Source organism: Cetorhinus maximus, chromosome 3 (genome assembly GCF_964194155.1).
Source record: "Cetorhinus maximus chromosome 3, sCetMax3.hap1.1, whole genome shotgun sequence".
Classification (NCBI taxonomy): Eukaryota; Metazoa; Chordata; class Chondrichthyes; order Lamniformes; family Cetorhinidae; genus Cetorhinus; species Cetorhinus maximus.
Window position 1 is genome coordinate 3,638,418 of NC_135881.1, and position 14,517 is coordinate 3,652,934.

Here is a 14,517-nt window from a genome sequence, read left to right on the forward strand (position 1 = left end):
GGAATAACTTTTCTCACAAGTCTGTTGTGCGGCAGAAGTGGAAGACTGGACATGGAGAGAGAGAGAGAGAGAGGATGGAGGGGGTGCTGAGCAGGAATAAAGTGTCATAGAGAGAGAGAGGATGGGAGACGTGGGACATATATCCTGCTCTGAGTTAGTGTCCACCATTTTACTGGCATTGGGGCCTCCTCCATTGGTTCACCAATTTACTCCATTCGCTGATATCAATCCATTTGCTTCCTCCACCCTCATCACAGGCTAAAGGCCACGATACCTCACGCCACGTGCTGGCATGTTTCGGAGGTGCTGGAGGGCAGCATGCCTGTGCTATTGCCCGATCCTTGGGCATGAAAACCGTCTTCATTCACAAGTAGGTGCAGGATTCAAACATCTTTGCTGTGATTCAATTTTCCTCTGTCACTGGACAATGCAACACTGAACCTATTGTATTAACTCTCATTCTTGCCTAGTTACTCGTTGAATTCTCATTCTCTCTCTCTCTATTACTGCGTTTATCTTTATTGTTTCTCTTTCACACTCCATCTCTCTCTCTCTTTGCTGTTCTCTTTGTTGCATTTTCTCTGTCAATCTCTTTTTAATCTCGCTATTTATCTATTTCTCCACCCCTCAACCTTTTTAACTCTCTCTGCCTTGGTCTCATTGACTCTGTCCTACTGCTTCTCTCTCTGTCTCTCTCCCTTTCCCTGTCTCTCTTTCCCCGTCTCTCTTTCCCCCTCCTTCTCTCCCTCGCCCCCTCGCTCACTGTCTCTCCCTCTCTCTCAGGTACGGCAGTATCTTATCAGCCTATGGGATGGCCTTGGCGGATGTAGTCCATGAAGCCCAGGAACCATGCAGTGTGGTATATGAAGCAGGTTCATACTCTTTTCTGGATGAGAGAATAGCAGTGCTGGAGAAGCAGTGTGTGGCCGCACTCTGTGCTCAGGGATTTCACAGGTACCTGCTGATTTATGTTAGTTCCCCACAGCTTGATAAAGTGTAACCATTTTGTGCAAAATCTCAATTTAAAATAACTCCATATTTGGCTTGGTGTCAAATTTAGTTTGACAATGTTTTACTGTGCTAAAGACGCTACATAAATAGCAGTCCTTTCTGCTTGTTACATTTGAGTAGTCAGTGAGTCACAAGGAGCTGGTGGACATGCTTGTTGTGTTAAACACTTGCCATCAATCATTTAACCTATTCACTAAACTTTAATGCAAGATAAAGATTACTTTGACCACAAGGACCTTTTCAAGGACCTTATGAGAAGTTCAGATATATGATGGTGTGTGGGTTGGTGGGAGGGGGAGGGGAGAAGTGAACAGAGGAAAATAACTGCACAGAGTGTGTTCACTGAGGGTGTGGCTGGCTGTCTCACCCCACAAAACTCCCATTAAATCCTCATTTTCCCCCCTTCTGTCCGAGGTGTTAGCTGTGGTGCAGTGGGTAGCATTTTCACCTCTGATTCAGAAGGTCGTGTGTTCTAGTCCCACTCCAGATACTTGACCACAAAATCTGTGCTCACACTCCAGTGCCGGCGCCTCGGACCACTGCAATATCAGGGCAGTAATGAGGGAGTGCTGCCTGTGGGATGATCAGTACTGAGGGAACGCTGCACTATGGAGGGACAGAATTGAAGGAGTGCATTGCTGACAGTGGGTCAGTACTGAGGGAGTGCAGCGCTGTTGGAAGGGTCAGGCGATGCAGTAATGGTATTGTCGCTGCAGGGTAGTGCTCTGGGGCCAAAACAAAAGCAGAATTACCTGGAAAAACTCAGCAGGTCTGGCAGCATCGGTGGAGAAGAAAAGAGTTGACGTTTCGAGTCCTCATGACCCCTCAGCAGAACTGAGTAAAGTTAGGAGAGGGGTGAAATATAAGCTGGTTTAAGGTGGGGGGGGGTGGGGGGAGAGAAGTTGCGGGGTGGGGGGGGTGGTTGTAGGGACAAGCAAGCAGTGATAGGAGTAGATAATCAAAAGATGTCACAGACAAAAGGTCAAAGAAGTATCTAAGAGAATGTGCTAATTAAGAATGGATGGCAGGATACTCAAGGTACAGCTCTAGTGGGGGTGGGTTCTGTTTTAGTTTTTCCAGGTAATTCTGTTTTTGTTTTGGATTTCCAGCATCTGCAGTAGTTTTTTGTTTTTATATTAGTGCTCTGGGGACCTGGGTTTGAATCCTGACATGGCAGATGGTGAATTAAATGTTCAGCACCATTTGCAACTCCTCAGATACTGAAGCAGTCCATGTCCAAATGCAGCAAGACCTGGACAATATCCAGGCTTGGGCTGACAAGTGGCAAGTAACATTCGCACCACACAAGTGCCAGGCAATGACCGTCAACAAGAGAGAATTTAACCATCGCCCCTTGACGTTCAATGGTATTACCATCACTGAATCCCCCACCATCAACATCCTGTGGGAGGGTTACCATTGATCAGAAACTGAACTGGACTAGCTGTATAAATACTGTATTGTTCATGGACTGCATTTGGACATGGACTGCATCAGTATCTGAGGAGTTGTGAATGGTGCTGAACATTTTGCAATCATCAATGAACATCCCCACTTCTGACCTTATGATGGAAGGAATGTCATTGATGATGCAGCTGAAGATGGTTGGGCTGAGGACACTACCCTGAGGAACTCCTGCAGTGATGTCCTACAAGAGCAGGTCAGAGGTTGGGAATCCTGCGACGAGTAACTCACCTCCTGACTCCCCAAAGTCTGTCCTCCATCTACAAGGCACAAGTCAGGAGTGTGATGAAATACTCCCCACTTGCCTGAATGAGTGCAGCTCCCACAACACTCGAGGAGCTAGACACCATCCAAGATAAAGAAGCCCATTTGATTGGCACCACATCCACAAACATTCACTCCCTCCACCACCGACGCACAGTAGCAGCAGTGTGTACCATCTACAAGATGCACTGCAGGAATTCACCAGGACTCCTTAGGCAGCACCTTCCAAACCCACAACCACTACCATCTAGAAGGACAAGGGCAGCGGATAGATGGGAATACCACCACCACCTGGAAGTTCCCCTCCAAGTCACTCACCATCCTGACTTGGAAATATATCACCGTTCCTTCACTGTCGCTGGGTCAAAATCCTGGAACTCCCTCCCTAACAGCACTGTGGGTGTACCTACACCACATGGACTGCAGCGGTTCAAGAAGGCAGCTCACCACCACCTTCTCAAGAGCAACTAGGGATGGGCAATAAAAATGAATGAATAAAAAAAGAAAAAGTCCTGAGGGAGTGCTGCACTGTGGGAGGGGAAGAATGGAATGCTGGAACCAGAAAGCCTGTCTCAGTAACAGTGGTCATGGTGCTACCAGATTGTTGTCAAAACCCAACTGCTTCACTGATGTCCCTCAGGGGATGAAAACTGCGGTCCTTACCCAGCCTGGGCCCATATGTGTGTCCAGTCTGACACCAATCTTGTGGACACTTACCTGCTGTCTGATATGGCCATCCAGTTGTATCAAAAGCAGTGGCTCAAGCAGAACTCCCTGCACCGCCTTCTTGAGGCAGCAATAAATGCCAGTGACTCCTACATCCCAGGAATATTTGGGGAAATGATTGTTTGTTCAGCCTGTGTGTGCTGTGGTTTTCAGGTGTCAGATCAGCACTGAGGCGTTCCTCCACCTGCGATACGATCGTACCGACTGTGCCCTCATGTGCTCTGCCAGTGGTCACCCTGCCCGCCAGGATCCTGACTCCTGTCGCTACGGAGACTTTCAGGCTGCCTTCACCAGCAGGTTAGAAAATTCCGGATCGGTTGGGATTCCAAGCCCAGCTATGAATCGGTGGGTTGGGAGTTTGGGATTTATTCATTCTCATGTTGCACCATTGATCGAAGGTTACACAATAGAACTCCCTTCTCTCCAGAGTTTCCTGAGGATGCACACCCCATTTTCATCGCCATATTCTGGATACAGGAAGAGTCAGATTGACTCTCATCTCTCTGCATTTCAGGAATTCTATGGAAATGGACGCTGAGCTCATAAAACCCCATGGAGCATCCCGTACTGTAACCTTTCACCTTAAAATCACATAATCCTGTTCTGTAACCTTTCACCCTGAATCCCCATGGGTCATCCCATGCTATGAACTTTCACCTTAAACCCCATTGATCATCCCATATTGTGACCCTTCACCCTGATACTCCATGGATCACCCCTTACTCTGACTGTTGCTTGCAAGGGACACATTAGGTACCACAGGCTGTAAGCCTTCACTTTGAGACTGTTTACAGCTGGGTATGCTCTGTATTGTTGTGTGTGCTCGGAACCCTGCACTCTGATACCCCAAGGGTAACCCAAGATTGTAACCTTTCCAATGTACTTTGATTCTGGGAGATATGGTTATGGCCAACAGACAGGAAAGTGGAGTTAAACCCACCATCAGATCAGCCATGAATTATCATTTTGAATGGTGGAGCTTGTAGATCGCGGGGTTTGGGGTCGCTGCTGGTAGATTGTGGGTGGGGTGGGGGTTTGGTGCTGGTAGATTGTGAGGTTGGGGGGAGGTTGGTTTTGGTGAATTGTGTGGGGGATGTCAGTGTTGTTAGATTGCAGGGTGGGGTAAGGTGTTTGTAGATGGTGGGGGTAGTGGGGGATCGGTGTCAGTAAATTATTGGGGTGGGGGCAATTGGTGTCGGTAGATTGTGGTGGGGGGTGTTGGTGGATTGTGGGGGGTGGAATCGGTGTCAGTAAATTGTGGGGGGTGGGGTTGGTGGATTGTGGGGTCGGTGGATTGTGGGGGTCGGGGGTGGGGTCGGTGGATTGTGGGGGGTCGGGGTGGTGCCGGTGGATTGCGGGGGTCGGGGTGGGGTCGGTGGATTGTGGGGGGTCGGGGGTGGTGTTGGTGCTTGTTGGTTATTGAGGGGAACGGGGTGTTTGGTAATTTGATGCTGTCCTGTTCTGACACGTCGTGCCATGTTGACAGGTATATGAATGAGTTTGGCTTCATAATACCAGAACGGCCAATCATTGTGGACGACATTCGTGTGCGTGGCAATGCCAAGTCGGGTGTCCAATCAGAACAAAGAATGCAACCCAGTGGGAGAGCAGCTCGTGTGGAAACTGTAAGTGGGTTATTGGCAACAGTGTTAATCCATTAACTCAGTTACTGACTAATCCTGGTTCCTATTCATTAACCCAGTCGCTGATTAACACTGCTCCCTATTTATTAACTAAGTCACTGATTAATCCTGGTTCCTATTCATTAACCCAGTCGCTGATTTAACACTGCTCCCTATTTATTAACTAAGTCACTGACTAACCCTGGTTCCTATTGATTAACCCAGCCGCTGATTAACACTGGTCCCTGTTCATTAACCCAGTTACTGACTGACAATGGTTGAAAGCGAGGAGGATTGCTGTAGACTGCAGGAAGATATTAATAGATTGGTCAGGTGGGCAGATAAGTGGCAAATGGAATTTAACCCAGAGAAGCGTGAGGTGATGTGATGTGTTGTATTTGGCGGACGTCAAACAACACAAAAGATTACACCAAGGATTGTTCTTTTTGTTTTTATTCATTCCTCGGATGTGGACGTCGCTGGCTAGGCCAGCATTTATTGTTCAAAAAAGGCTGTAAGGATAAGCCCAGTAACTGCAGCCCAGTCAGTTTAACTTTGGTGGTGTGGAAACGTCAAGAAAAATATTATTGGGGATAGAATTAATAGTTACATGGAAAAATGTGTGTTGATTAGGAAAAGCCAGCATGGATTTCTTAAGGGAAAATCGTCTTTAATTAACTTTCTGGAGGTTTTTGAAGAGGTACCAGAGAGGGTTGGTGAGGGTAATGGTGTTGATATGGTGTCCATGGACATGGACATTCAAAAGGCATTCGATACAGTGCCATACAACAGACTTGTGAGAAAAGTTATAGCTCATGGAATAAAAGGGACAGTGGCAACATGGATACAAGATTGGCTGAGTAATAAGAAACATGGTTAATGGTCGTTTGGTAGTACAGAACTTGAGTATTGCTGTAAAAAGAGTCATGTCTAAGCTTTTCGTCTCGCACCCATCAGGTCACTCACAAGAATACCAATACAAGGGGAAAACATGGTTTCAATTTTGGTGTGCCTCCATCCCAAATCAAACAGGAAGAGGCATTAGCTGTTAATCAGAACTATTAGTTGGAACTCCTCTACTCCCAACTATCCCGCCACAAACCAGCGTCCACTGAAGACGCTGAATCCTTGAAAGCATGCCTTGCTGATCTAGCGCCCATTGTGGTGTTCCAGACAACCTGTCTGACTTTCACATGAAACGCAACATACACATCAGTAAGGTGAAAGCAAAATACTGCAGATGCAGGAAATCTGAAATAAAAACAGAAAATGCTGGAAATACTCAGCAGGCCTGGCAGCATCTGTGGAGAGAGAAGAAGAGGTAACGTTTTCAGTCCATATGACTCATCTGCGTTTTTCCAGCATTTTCTGTTTTTAATACCCATCAGCAAATCTGACAAAGGGACGGGTATAGTCATCCTTAACAAACGTGACTATATCAACAAAATACACGCCATTCTTAACGACAGGTCCAAATTCGTATCCATTGAACCTGCTGCTCAACATGACCGGAAAGCCTTGCTCAAAAATAAGCCAAAGAAACGCTTGCTGGACTTGTGTAAGACCAATGAGCGTGATATATATGACGGGGTCTGTCCTCATGGTTCGCAAAGTCTGCGTATGTATGGGCTGCCCAAGACACACAAGGTATCTCAAATTTGAGCGACAGGTGAAGCTAGCTGTTTCACGCTGCTGCTATGCAGTAGCAACATGAGTGGTATTCGCCACTAACAGGATGCTGCTGTCAAGCCAAAAAGAGTTCTGCTTATCACACTAATCAGTGATGTGGTATATGAATCTCAGTGCCAGTGTGATGCTAGGTGTGTAGGCCATTAAGTCCCAAAGACTGGTGGATTGTATCAAACAGCATGTCCTAGCTGCTGTTCCCAATGGGCAGGGTACAAACCGTACCCAACCAGCCCGAGCTTGCAAAACTCAAAATATAGCGTCCAACATTAGATGTGATTCCGTGATTGGACAACAATTCTTTTTATTCATTTACAGGATGAGGGCATTGCTGGCTAGGCCAGCATTTATTGCCCATCCCTAATTGCCCTTGAGAAGGTGCTGGTGAGCTGCCACCTTGAACCACTGCAGTCCCTGTGGTGTAGGTACACCCACAGTGCTGTTAGGGAGGGAGTTCCAGGATTTTGACCCAGCAACAGTGAAGGAACGGCGATATATTTCCAAGTCAGTATGGTGAGCAGCTTGGTGGGGTACTTCCAGGTGATGGTGTTCCATGTATCTGCTGCCCTTGTCTTTCTAGATGGTAGCAGTTGTGGGTTAGTTGCTGCCTAAGGAGCCTTGGTGAATTTCTGCAGTGCATCTTGTAAGCGGTACACTCTGCTGCTACTGTTCATTGGCGGTGGAGGGAGTGAATGTTTGGGGATCTGGTGCTAATCAAGCAGGCTGCTTTGTCCTGGATGGCGTCAATCTTCTTGAGTGTTGTGGGAGCTGCACTCATCCAGGCAAGTGAAGAGTATTCCATCGCACTCCTGACTTGTGCCTTGTAGATGGTGGACAGGCTTTGGGGAGTCAGGAAGTGAGTTACTCGTCACTGGATTCCTAGCCTCTGACCTGCTCTTGTAACCGTAGTATTTATGTGGCTAGTAGAGTTCAGTTTCTGGTCAATAATAACCCCAGGATGTTGATAGTAGGGATCCAGCAATGGTAATTGAATGTCAAGGGGTGATGATTAGATTCTCCCTTGTTGGAGATAGTCATTACCTTGCACTTGTGTGGCCCGAATGTTACTTGACACTTGTTATGATCCCCAGATGAGGTTACCCCTGGACAAGCCTGATCCCAGGATGGAACCCAGCTTGATAGATCCTAACTTTTATTTGTCTGTTTAGATACGTGGAGAGGAGCAACTGAACAGTGTCACTGAAGTCAGCTAATGAACTTTTAACAAAAGCATAAAACTTTTATTAAATAAGAAAAGATTAACTATATTAAAATACTCCTTCATCCACAACTATACCTTTACAGATATATACAAATTTGTAAGGATAACACAAGTTACCAAAAGCTATCTTATACTCTAATGTCCACAGTAAGTACACAGTCCATGTAAACTAATAGGCGACCTGTGGTCAGACACACCACACTCTGAAACTAAGTGACAGATGCCACCTCCAAACAGATGCTATATGGATCTCTCATCAACTCCCCCAGACGCTTGTCACACTGTGAGCCAACCGGTCTCACTGCACTCCGTCTTTCACACAAGGATTTCCAATCTCCACTCTCCAAAAGCTCGCCTTGGAATCTTCTACCAAACCTTCGCTTTCTCTCAGATGCCAACTGCAGGATTCACCTCCAGAGTTTTGAACTCTCCTTCCGATGTTCCTCTCCCCGGGTCACCACATGCATTCAAGCTTTCCTCTACGTGCTCTCTCTCGCTGACTCAGCTGTCAACGGTACACCACTCCTTCATATGCCCATAGAAAAGAGTTACAGACCTTCAGTTGTCTCTTTGGACCTTCTGACTTTTCCCAAACCTTTATCTCTTTAAGGATGTAGCTTGGAGCCTTTCTCTACTCCTCACTCTTAACTTCACTTAACAGGACCTTTTCCAGGTTCCTGTCCTTCCTTTGACTAGAATGTCTGCTTGAGACTTTCTCCTGTTCCACTCCCCTGGATCCTTGGGGACTTTCTTCTTTCGCTTGGGACTTGCTATCTGTCCCTTTCTGTTCCAGTCTCTCTCTGGCGGCTAATTTCAACCGACTTTAGCTTGGAACTGGCTATCTGTCCCTTCCAGGCTGCTTGGTAGCTGTCTTCAAAACCAACTGACCACAAACAGCTTCCAAATCAAACTGCTGCTTCTAGTTCCTTCTGTGTGTCTGTGGGAGGGACCTGCCTCTGGACCCCTGTTGCTAGGCAACGGCTGAGTTTTTCTCCTCTTGTATTTGCTTAACTTCTCTTACAGTTGTAAACTCTCATCAGAAATGCAGGTACCTTTTAAAGTGAAACTAAAACTCAACTTGACCTTTTCTTAACATACAGATACAGAAATACAAATTAAACTTAAACATTAAAGCGAAAACGAATTCCTAACAGCCACAAATACCAATATAACTTAAACTATCTCTATTTCCTAACAAACTTGTCAACCCAAGCCTGGATGTTGTCCAGGTCTTGCTGCATTTGGACTTGGACTGCTTCAGTATCTAAGGAGTTGCAAATGGTGCTGAACATTGTGCAATCATCAGCAAACATCCCCACTTCTGACCTTATGATATTATGGATAGATCCTAGAGATCAGCCATCACCTGTTACACGGCTCAACAGCATCTGAAGAGGAGATAGAGGAGGCTTGATGTCCTTCAATCCCTGTAGCTTAACTGGAACCTTGGTCAGAGAGTGTAATATAAGACTGGTATAGCCCAGTGTGCAAAGTTTTCCCTCAACTCTCCTGATAAGGCAGTGTGTCGGTGTGAAGGTCCTGAGCATATTCCGATATTCAGACTACATCTAGAATTTGAAACCATAATACAATGGCTCCTCTTGCAGGTTAAATACTTCTCTTTCCCTATTGGTCGGCAGGTCGTAAAGTGTTACTTTGACAATGGCTATCTAGATACTGCTGTATATCTGCTGGAGGAGCTGTCACGTGATAACACCGTTTGTGGACCTGCAATCATCATTGATAAAAACAGGTAGGAAGCTGACTGTGACTGTGTGTGACTGCAACTGTGTGTATTGGTATGTGTGAGGCCAAGAGCAATGAGCAGATACAGACAACTACACAAATGGCACTGTTCCTGTTAAATGAACAGAGATTGATGCTGCTTTTTTTCTCTCTATAGCTCACTATCTGTCTCTTGCTCCTTTATCTGTTTCTCATTCATTTTCTCAATTTTTCTCTCTCTCTCTCTCTCTCTGTCTTTCTCTTTCACATTCTCATGGTCTATGCAGCCCCAGTTTTAACCTAACTGGTGAGAATGGGATGAGTTTTGGTCAATTGGGTGCAAAGTGGGCAGGGTATAACTCAGGCATTGGACTTGCACTTGCCCCATTCTCACCAGGTGGGTTAGATTTATCTTACACTCTCTTTCTCAGTCTCCCTCATGCCCACTCCTTTTTGGCTCTTTTTCCCAATATCTGTCACTAAGTCTGAGTTTCTCTCTCATTCTTTCTGTCCCAGATTCATTTTGCTCCATTTTTCACTATCCTGTTCCGTGTCTCACTCTCTTATTCTCAGTCTCACTGTGAGTCAGAGGTTGCGGGTTTGAGTCCCACTCCAGAGACTTGGGCACAAAATCCAGCTGACACTCCCAGTACCAGTACGGAGGAGCGCTGCACTGTCAGAAGTGCTGTCTTTTGGATGAGATGTTAAACTGAGGCCCCATTTGCCCCTTAGGTGATTGTAAAAGATCACACTGCTACTATTTTGAAGAAGACCTGGCTAATCTGCTTATCCATCAACCAACATCACAAAAACAGATTACCTGATCATTATCACATTGCTCTTTGTGGGATCTTGTGGTGATCTGTCTAACAGCAGATCCTGTACTCAAATCTCCACACCTCACAGTCCTGCGCTTTCCCTCTTCAGTTTGCTCTTAAGAGCCTCCCATTTTCAATTTCAGTGAGCAATATGACTAGGGAAAAGAATACATGAGGTAGTTTCCCTTTGCCTCCCTCACATGTGCTAAAAGGAAACACAAATCCTCTTCCTGAAGGATCCTCCACCTGTAAGCAGCTGTTGTCCCTCAAGGTTCGAGCTCTTACGCCATCACCATCGACAATTCAATGGTTTTGCTGTTGGCCATGACGCTGAGCATAGGACCCTTGCCTGGGCCTGGGACAATTCACAAAAGGGCAGGGACGGTCATTCCCCTGAGTCTCAAATGACCCAGCTATGTGGGAGCTTGCTGTGCACAAGTTGGCTGCTCCATTTTCCTGCAACAGTGACCACATTTCTTCAACCATGGATCTTTGGAATGTCCTGTGGTTGTGAAAGGCCCTATGTAAATGCAGACCTCCGTTGGTTTCTGATCCAGCAGTGCCTCGACTTTAAAATTTGTTTTCAAATCCCTTTGTGGCCTTTCCCCTTAACACCTCTGAAATCTCTTCTGTCCTCACAACCCTTCGAGGTATCTGCGCTCCGCTAATTGTAAACTGTTTCTTCGTTCCTCCATTGGTGGCTGTGACTTCAGCAACCAAGGCCTTAATCTCCCATCCCGAAACCTAATGTCCCCATTATGTGGCTCAGTGTCAGTTTTTGTGTGATAACGCCCCTGTGAAGTGCCTTGGGATGTTTTACTATGTTCAAGACGCTATATAAATGCAAGTGGTTGACATCAGTTATTCTCCATTTTGCTCCCTAGCACGATCCTGATTGAACCAGGCTGTGTCGCTGGCATCACCCAGCACGGTGACATCAAAATAACTGTCGGCAGTGGGAAGGCACAATCTATTGGGCCCAAACTGGACACAATCCAGCTCTCTATCTTCTCCCACCGCTTCATGAGCATCGCAGGTACGAATAACGGGAGCAGGGAGGGGTTAGACAATTGCATTTATGTAGCATAATGTCATATATCTCCATTGTCCTTAAGTGAGATATCATAGGACATTATTGTACATCAGTTTGAGGAGCGAGACACATTGAAGTATCTGGTTACTGCTGCTTATTATTATTTAGGGGAAAGTGGTGGCCTAGTGGTATTGTCACTAGACTAGTATTCCAGAGAACCAGGGTAATGCTCTGGGGACCTGTGTTCGAACCCCACCGTGGCAGATGGTAGAATTTATTGCCCATTCCTAATTGCCTTTCAGAAGATGGTGGTGAGCTGTTGCCTTGAACCGCTGCAGTTCATGTGGTGTAGGTACACCCACAGTGCTGTTAGGGAGGGAGTTCCAGGATTTTGACCCAGTGACAATGAAGGAACAGCAATATATTTCCAAGTCAGAATGGTGAATGACTTGGCGGGGAACTTGCAGGTGGTGGTGTTCCCATCTATCTGCTGCCCTTGTCCTTCTAGATGGCAGGGGTCGTGGATTTGGAAGGTGCTGTCTAAGGAGCCTTGGTGAGTTCCTGCAGTGCATCTTGTAGATGGTACACACACTGCTGCTACTGTGCGTTGGTGGTGGAGGGAGTGAATGTTTGTGGATGTGGTGTCAATCAAGCGGGCTTCTTTGTCCTGGATGGTGTCAAGCTTTTTGAGTGTTGTTGGAGCTGCACTCATCCAGGCAAGTGGGGAGTATTCCAACACACTCCTGACTTGTGCCTTGTAGATGGTGGACAGGCTTTGGGGAGTCAGGAGGCAAGTTACTCGCCACAGAATTCCAGGCACACACAGCTAGAAACCAGGCATATGGAAAGTGGTAGGCAGTGTTCACACATCAGACTAATCACTAAATGATCATTGTAAATACAGCAGCACTGAAATTCCTGATGTGTTCTGACCAACTCCCATTGTGAGTCTAACAACACAGGAAATAAACTGCCAGGAACACATAACTTATCTCCAGGCTGACACTCCCAGTGCAATATTAAGCATGTACTACACTGTCAGAAGGGTACCACTGAGGGAGTACTGCTGCACTGTTGAGGGAGAGTACTGATGGAGCGCTGCACTGTTTCTCCAACAAGAGGGAATCTAACCATGCCCCTTGACATTCAATGGCATTACCATCGCTGGATCCCCCACTATCAACATCCTGGGGGTTACCATTGACCAGAAACTGAACTGGGCTAGCTGTATAAATACTGTGGCTACAAGAGCAGGTCAAAGGCTAGGAATTCTGTGGCGAGAAACTCACCAACAAACTCCTTTAAAGCCTGTTCACCATCTACAAGGCATAGGTGTGATGGAATAATCCCCACTTGGCTGGATGAGTGCAGCTTCAACAACACTCGAAACCGTTCAGGACAAAGCAGCCTGATTGATTGGCACCACGTCAATTCCCTCCACCACTGACTCAGTGGCAGCATAGTGTACCATCTACAAGATGCACTGCAGGAACTCACCAAGGCTCCTCAGACAACACCTTCCAAACCCACTACCATCTAGAAGGACAAGGGCAGCAGATAGATGGGAACACCACGAGCTGGACGTTCCTCACCAAGCCCCACACCATCCTGACTTGGAAATATATCACCATTCCTTCACTGTCACTGGATCAAAATCCCGGAACTCCCTCTCTAACAGCACTGTGGGTGGACCTACACCACATGGACTGCAGCGGTTCAAGAAGGCAGCTCACCACCACTTTCTCAAGGGCAATTAGGGATGGGCAATAAATGCTGGCCTAGCCAGCGACACCCAGAACCCATGAATGAATAAATTAGAAAAAAGCTGTTGGAGGGTCAGTATGACGGAGTGCTGCACTGTCAGAGGGGCAGCACTGAGAGAGCGCCCCAGTTTTGGAGGATCAGCACTGAGGGAATGCTGCACCATCAGAGGGTCGGTATCAAGGGAACGCTGCACTGTCAGAGGGTCAGTACTGAAGGAGTGCTGCACTGTCGGAGGATCAGGACAGAGAGAGTGCTGCACTGTCAGAGGGGCAGCACTGAGGGGGCACCCCACTTTTAGTGGATTAGCATTGATGGACTGGTTCACTGACCGAGGATCAGTACTGAGGGAGTGCTGTACTGTCAGAGGTGCTGACTTTCAGCTGAAATGTTAAACTGAGACTCCATCTTCCCTGGGTCACTATTTGGAAGAAGAGCAGGGGTATTCGCCCCAATGTCCTGGCTAATAATTATTCCTCAACCAACAGCACTAAAACAGTTATCGTATATACTTGTGTAAAAGTTGATTTTCTAAGACTAAATATTTAGCCAAAGCGTAGGGGGTCGACTTTTATACGAGCAATAGTTTTGAGGCATTGTCTTGCTATCGCAGAGTTGTCAGGTCAGAGACTGTTCCTGCCAGCCTTGCCCGCAAAAGTAGTGCAAAAGAAGCCTAATCTCTGTAGAGAGCTTGACCCTCCAATCGCTAACGTTGTTCTCCGATATTCTCTAGCTGCTGCTCAATTATTTGTCAGCACTACAATCTCAACAGCTTTAAGTTTGAACTTGGCTATGTTTCTCCCATTCCTCCTTTAATACCATGTTGCCATATTAGAGGGTGCGATTGGCACAGACGCAGTGAGGTGGTACCCTTGACTGCACATGTTGACATGCGCAGACACAAGGAATTGAACTTCAATAGTTTGCTATTCTCTGATTCTATCAGTGAGTAGGTTTGCACCTGGACGAGTTTGACTTCAGTGGCGAGCGGGTGGTAAGACCAGAATTTGGGTATTTTTGGCCAAAGGTCAGAGGTCAACTCATTCACAAGATCGACCATTGTTCGAGTCATTAACACATTGCTATTTGTGGGATGTTACTAAATATTGAGAAGACATTGGCTTCAATCCCCACTACCAACTCCCCTCCCTCACCACTGCCTCCGTCCCTCTCCCTGGCAACTGC

The 14,517-nt window shown here is 46.7% G+C and overlaps 1 protein-coding gene across 2 annotated transcripts in view; it reads left to right on the forward strand.

Moving 5' to 3' along the window:
- The window catches only part of oplah (5-oxoprolinase, ATP-hydrolysing), an 86,718-nt gene that overhangs the window by 37,342 nt on the left and 34,859 nt on the right, over positions 1–14,517 (forward strand). For both annotated transcript variants that reach the window (XM_078536126.1, XM_078536127.1), the window contains 6 exons: positions 258–370; positions 784–954; positions 3,619–3,762; positions 4,952–5,090; positions 9,636–9,748; positions 11,423–11,574. In XM_078536126.1, coding sequence (XP_078392252.1) covers positions 258–370; positions 784–954; positions 3,619–3,762; positions 4,952–5,090; positions 9,636–9,748; positions 11,423–11,574 — 832 coding nt within the window. The remainder of the gene's footprint in view (positions 1–257; positions 371–783; positions 955–3,618; positions 3,763–4,951; positions 5,091–9,635; positions 9,749–11,422; positions 11,575–14,517) is intronic.